The 6,986-nt window shown below is 38.3% G+C and overlaps 1 protein-coding gene across 1 annotated transcript in view; it reads right to left on the minus strand.

Moving 5' to 3' along the window:
- Positions 1 to 6,644, minus strand: part of LOC149177729 (uncharacterized) — a 58,842-nt gene extending 52,198 nt beyond the window's left edge. Inside the window, exon 1 of the mRNA XM_089420193.1 lies at positions 5,798 to 6,644. Within this exon, the coding sequence (XP_089276319.1) occupies positions 5,798 to 6,228 (431 nt within the window). The 5' untranslated portion in view covers positions 6,229 to 6,644. The remainder of the gene's footprint in view (positions 1 to 5,797) is intronic.
- Positions 6,645 to 6,986: the final 342 nt, after the last annotated feature.

Below are 6,986 nucleotides of genomic sequence, written 5' to 3' on the forward strand. Positions count from 1 at the left end.
AATATCTATCACTGTCTTGAATCAAAACTTTGTATCTCAGTCATATCTTGGGATATCAATCATAACTTGCATTGAATCAGAACTTCACATTAGAAGAGAATATGTATAGTAGTCATCCAAAGCAACTCATCCATCAGACTTGGATTCTTGGATCTCTAGATAAAGGATAATTCAGATTGTATCTCAAATAAACTCATCTTCATTTCAGAGGGAACTCGGATTACTTGTTATGCCCTGAACTTAAGAACATAGACTTTTATATGACTTCAAAGGAAACTTGAATCGACCCACAGTCAAACTTGTATCAAACTTTCGATCCTTTATAGTAGGCTTTCTTTCTTTTCATGATGCCAACAACCTGTGATCTTTTGGCCTCCCTTGACCTTAGCTCTGATTCCATGTTGGATAATCAGGGTAACTGTAGATTAAAATTTATTCTCCTTACTTGATAATTACTTCTTGTGATAATTTCAAAAACCAGAATCCTATTGCAGCAACTGAAAATTATTCTCCTTATTGTTAATCAAATTTTAACAATTTATTTACTGTTTCCTACAACAAATACTGAATAACTCACACTACAACCTACACAAATAAAATTGAGGAAGAATAAATGCTGGAAGAAATGCTAGCACACACACATAAAATAACACAGTTATTTTTGGACTAATGTCCCCGGAAAAAACCAACTTGGGAAAACCGGTGCAGCAATGGTGGTTTAATTTTATTATGCAGCAGTGAAATCTGAGTACATCTATGGATGCCTAATTGGCGATCCAAACAACAAGAAAATATGGGCAAAATACTGAAGGGAATTACCCTTCTCCCACAAGCAATCTCTGGCACAGCTCTACTTATCAAAACTCGGCCTCTTGGAGCTTTGCGTCAGCCTCTGCGCTGCTCTACGTAGCGAGTTGGACAGCTTGTCTCGGACTGGGCTCTGATGAAGTCATTCTGCCTTTGGATGCTGAGAAAATCATCTCTCCGGTCCTCTAGGACTTCTTCCCGGCCTCTGGAACTGAGAACGATTTTTCCTTCCTCTAAATCGAACTGCCTGGCTGAAGCAACTGCATTGTCCCTCAACGCTGCCTCTATGGGACAACTCAACCCTCTTGCTGCTACCTCTCCGGATCTGTAAAATCTTTCCTCCGGATCACTATCTTTGCCCCTCACTCACTGCTTCGATCTCCCTGACTCTCTCTCCAGCAACTGACTGTTGCTACCCTGGAAATCATTCTGCCAGTGAAATCGAACCTCTCAAGTGTCTTCTCCAAGTGCCCATCGACTTCTTATAATCCTCTATTGGGACTCCAACAACCAAGATTAAATCTTAATCGATGGCTAGGATTAACTTGAAGTCGATCCGCATGAGTTTCTAGATCATTCACGCCTTGACTTAACTAATGTTGATTAACTAACCATATGGAAATATTTAAAAACTGGCTAATGATCTAATTAGGTCATTTCTATGCGGAATTTCCATAAACAATTTCTGGGTTTTGAAGATTTCATGTATTCTAGCGTCTCCACAAATTTTCAAGGCTAGAACACATCCGATGCTACAAAAACTAACACTTGTGATATTTGTTGGCCTTTCATTACTTAGTTTTACTTCTTCATCAAGCAATTACCAAAACATGAAGATCACAAAGACACGAAGAAAACAAGATATAGGCTCCAAGCCAAGGCAAAACCCCACAACTAGGGAAAACCCGAACAATCTTCTTCTTATAGAATCAGATCAAAATGAAATCTCAAAGACCCAAAGAACAAGACCTCCTCCAAGCACCAAGTCAGCCCTCCAAAAGTCTTCCTTAACAGATCAAAGTTTACCAAGTCAAAGATGGTCAAACTCCACAAATTCTGCTTCAACTCAAAGTCTCGGCCCTCTATTTCAGGTCTGCAATTCATACCTGCAACCCTCAGCGCTGCAACTCACGCAGAAACCCTAGCATACTCGCATGTGTGAGCAAGACAGTCAAAAAATTCGGATCCTCTTCTTCTTCCTTGGGTTTTTTCCTTTTCCTTCTCCTTCGCTCTTCTTTCTTCCTTTCTTGGTGCAGAGATCGAATGCTTTATTGATGTACCAAATAGGTCAAAGTGTCTTCCAATATATACCCTTCTCAAAGGGTCGAATAGGCCTCTCCTAGGCTGACTTTCTCTGGCAAGGCTGACTTGGTGTTGGGAGACAAAATTGTCTTTCTAGTATAAAAAATAATTTCTATCTTGTTACAAAATGCCCAAATGGGTTTTTTACATATGACAAAGACTCTTTTGACTCATTGAACCCTAGGAGACTGAAGAACATGCTTGACCTAGATGACAAAACAATTTGAGCATGAAACCCATGCTTGAAAAAATAATATTATTTTTCTTCTTTTTGCTTTTGATACAAGTACAAAGATAATTATGAAGACTGAACCTAGTTACTTTTCCAACAAAGCGAGGGGTGGAATCTTAGTGTCTGAGGCAGGGAGGCTGAAATTAATCCTTTTGAGGCAGCTAACCATCTTTCTGATGCAAGTGAGGGCTGGAATCTTAGTTTCTGTGGCAGCAAGGGCTGGAAAAAAAAAAAAAGCAACGGTTGGTTGTCTGTGACAACAAAGGGTAGCAGGCTGCCTGAAGTTAAATTCTAACCCATAGCAAGCTGGCTTCGTGTCATTCAAGGCAGCAAGTGGCCTAGAGGGACCCGCTCAGAGATCTGATGTTGCGGCTGGCTGACAATGAGTAAGGGTGAAATCAGGGTGCCGGTTGACTAGGATTGATGCAGCAGGGGCAGAATAATAGAATAGGGTAGCAGCAGGGGCAGAATAATAGAATAGGGTAGCAGCAGGGACTGCTAGTGTGATTTTGTGGCAGAAAGGAGATAGCTACAGTTTGTAAGCTTAGAAACTACATTTGTGCTATTGGGAAACTGTGGATTTTGTAAGTCTGTTAATTGCTTGTTGAATCAGCCCTATTTTATAAATGGATGCTTGTAGAATCAACTGATTGCCTGGGTTCTTGCTATAGTACTTGTGTATCCAATAAAGAGCACCATTTTTCATAATTTGATGAGTACTATAATACTGTTATAAAATACAATTCTTTCATGTGTTTATTGGAAACCCTAGCTCAGAATTGCATCCCAAAGGTAATCTCCCCAAGAGGGATATTACACCACCCACAATGTAGAGCACCCTCAGAGGGATATTACAACACCCACAATGTAGAGCACCCTGAGAGGGATATTACACCACCCACAATGTAGAGCACCCTGCTTCTCTCGATGCAACACATAGTCCTCTTACTAAGAGCCTTTAAGGATTCTCTCCGTGCAACACGTAGTCCTCCTTTAAGGATTCTCTCCGCGCAACACGTAGTCCTCTTACTAAGGGCCTTCAAGCACCAGATCCAACGAATAGGAACTAAGTACATGATAGTAGGTGGATAGTGAATAGGGATATTACACCACCCACAATGTAGAGCACCCTGATTCTCTCGGTGCAACACGTAGTCCTCTTACTAAGAGCCTTCAAGGATTCTCTCCATGCAACACGTAGTCCTCTTACTAACAGCCTTCAAGCACAAGATCCAACGAATAGGAACCTATATGATAGTCCTTTTACTAAGAGCCTTCAAGGATTCTCTCCGTGCAACACGTAGTCCTCTTACTAAGAGCCTTCAAGCACAAGATCCAACGAATAGGAACCAAGTATATGATAGTAGGTGGATAGTCACAAATACCCTTTAGGTAGAAAGAGATACAAACTATAGTTGCCTCCCTTATTGGCTATCACTAGAGTGCCATTGTCAATAATGAGGATGGAACTTGAAACCCGTATTCAACGAATTCTCCATATTTCCATTAGACCACAAGCTTCCGTTCATGCAGATATATTTCCAAATATAAGGAATACATCTGTGTCTAATACTGCAATAAAATAGTTTATTTTGTAGAGTATTGGAGGAGAGATCAAGGTTTGCTTCTTAATAAATAAAAGAAAATTGTTTCACATTTTTCCCCTTTTTGTTGAGGTAATCAAAATGACAGGAAAAAGGTCAAATCAGTGAATGGTTCCATTGACTAGACTGGAATACAAACTACAGTTAAAAACCGTTGATTTTCTTCTTAACCTTATGCCATATGGTTTTGGGAATTTGAGAATTCAAATTTTGTTGTAAGCATGTCTTTCTTATGAAGAGTTTTTAATTTTACAGTTGAAAATATTATAAATTTTTATATTATTGAGCCGAGAAGCTCATTCTACAGCCCAGAGTGATGTGTAAGGATGTCCATCCGTCATCAAAGTTGAAATTTTACTCATGTCGGACAAAAAAAAATAAAAGAATTAAATAACTATACATAACATTTAAATCATATCGGTTCATAAAAAAATTGCAAGCGATGAAATTGGATCCCTCTCGATCATATTAGATCCGTATTTAAAATGAATCTATGCTAGTTTAAATTATATAAATTACTTATACTTGGGTTGAACATTTTTGTCTTATACTCGAGGTTCATTATACTAAACATATCTTTGGAAAATTTTGGCTGTGTTTTGGTCGATGTTAAACGAACACAGATTTAACTTATGTCTAAAATAGCTCAATCTGCAAACCTCAATCTTTTTTCACCCTCAAATACTATTTAATAAATATTGAGAATTGCACCTTACTTGTCAAGCGATCCTTCTTGACACATAGAGATCCAACAATCAGCTGGATTTATTGGTACTTTATTTCTTTCCTGTACTTGAGCTCCACTGTATTGAACATATCCTTAGAAAGTCGTGACTATGGTTTGGTCATGCTAAACTAGCATATATCCATTTTAATTACAGACATCAAAAGGCACAAGTTGCAAAACTCACTCTTTTTCACCCTCACATACTATTTACTAAACATTGAGATTTACGTCTTGCCTTATTTTTCTAAACACGGTCATACTAAACATGGTCATAGACCCAAGTTTTAGACAGATCTAAGGTATTTTTGTTTTAGTTATTTAACTATGACGCTATGATAATTATTAATATGAAAAAAAAATCAATTGGGTGTAGCTTGAGTGGTTGTGAGGGAAAATGTTACTTTTCCATTAGATCCAAATCACACTTTGTGACATGTCGCTCTTGGTGACCTAATTCTTAATGATTCATGAGTTATTGACCTAGTCTTGTATGCTAACCATCAATACCCTAGGTACTATAGTGAGGATGAGGAAAAGCACCTGGGAGGTTTCACCAACGATATGTTACCTGAAAAATAAAAAATTATAAAAAAAGTTCACTCGCATACACATACATGGACATCTCCCCCAACCTCCCAACCCAAGCTGTAGAGCACCTGGCTTCTCTAGATGAAATTATTTATAGTTATTTTAATACAAAATTATACTGATTTTAAGACAAAAATCACTTAAATACATATTCACAGGCATTTCCCCTGCCTTCTCACCCTAGTTGTAAAGCGCATGGCTTCTCTCAATGCAATTACTAATAGTTATTTAAATATGAGCTCACGGTAATTCAAAAAATAAACCACATACATACACACAGACATCTCCGCCAACATCCGGGACCTGGGCTGTAGAGCATCTGGCTTCTCTCGATGCAATAAATGCAAGCATGCAGTCCTCTCTCAGCAAGACCTTCTTGATACTTGTAATCATGCAAGTTGCAAACGCAATGAAAGGAATACAGTTTTTCTATTACATAAGAATTCATGATCTAAAGTTTGAAAGAAGATTAGATAATACCTGGGTGCAGTAAGCAAGAGTACATTATTTAAAGTTTTAAAGCGAATTAGAAAATACCTGAGTGCAGCGAGCAGTTGGGGTTCGGTGTGCAGCTCTACAAAGTATTTAGCAGGCCCTCCAATGCCCCACGTGCTCAATTCACTAAGCAGTTTGCCTTCAACGAAATGCAGTTCCTCCTTCTCAAGAGATTCTTCTGGCTCTCCCTGTCTCTGGAGACCATTGATAGCCTCCAAAGCAACTGCCATCCCGCCCTTTCTTGAAGGAAGACAAGGGATCCATGAGATTTGAACACGAGACGAACCTGTGATGGTCAATGGCTGTGTGTGGGTGTAGGTGGGACTAACCCATTTCAGTAACGATTGCCTTGAAATGGAGATGGTGGGTCTTTTGGATGCAGAGAGAATGGGGGAAATTTGCCCACACCCCAAATGTGGAATGCTCTCAGGGTAGCTACAGGAAAAACAATGCATGGCAGTGATAGGAAGCATTCGGCGTGCCTTGCAACCTCAGGGTAGAGAATTATCGATCATTTGAGCACACCAGTGTTTTTATTTTTTTAATAAGATCGAATTTCGAATGCCAGTAATTTGTCTGATCTAAGGGATCTCATGGTTTGGAATGGTAAGAAATCTTAACTTGAAACACAGGAAAAATAATCTTTCTGCTCTTTCTTGTAAACAAACGGTAAAATTGAGTTGAATTTGGTCTATCTGATGAGCTTGCTAACCATTATGCGTGATGAGGATTGTTACTCTGTTTTCCATCAAATGAAGTTCACAGTTCCCCGGTTTGTTCTTTTGCAGTGTTCGGCTGTCGAAAGGTCTGTCGCCGAAATCACAGTTAGTCTTCTATTGTCTTATCTTTATAGGAAATACGAGTTTGCTGGGTTTTTCACACAAATTTGAAAATTTGTAACTTTGAGGTGTTCGATGAAATTGATACGGGGAAATTCATTTGCATTTTTTTGGGCGTTGTTATTTTATGTTTTGGAATTTTGTGGAAATACAAACAATCCTTTCTGGTTTAAAAATATGATATTTTATTATTATTTTTATTTTTATTTTTTTTTTGGTAAATTTCATCCATGTATATTTATTGATAGCAAAAAGTATTATATAAGATGTTATAGTAAGATCTTTTCATTTCATCATCTCGTCTTAAGGATTATGAATTTATTAGTAATACTATACCCATAGAGTGAACTACCATTAAATACAAAGACGTTCTCCACGCAAAGCCGTCGAGA

The sequence above is a fragment of the Pinus tabuliformis genome, chromosome 4_1, assembly GCF_031772625.1.
Source record: "Pinus tabuliformis cultivar Carrire ecotype Pingquan chromosome 4_1, CPIR1, whole genome shotgun sequence".
NCBI classification, from domain to species: domain Eukaryota; kingdom Viridiplantae; phylum Streptophyta; class Pinopsida; order Pinales; family Pinaceae; genus Pinus; species Pinus tabuliformis.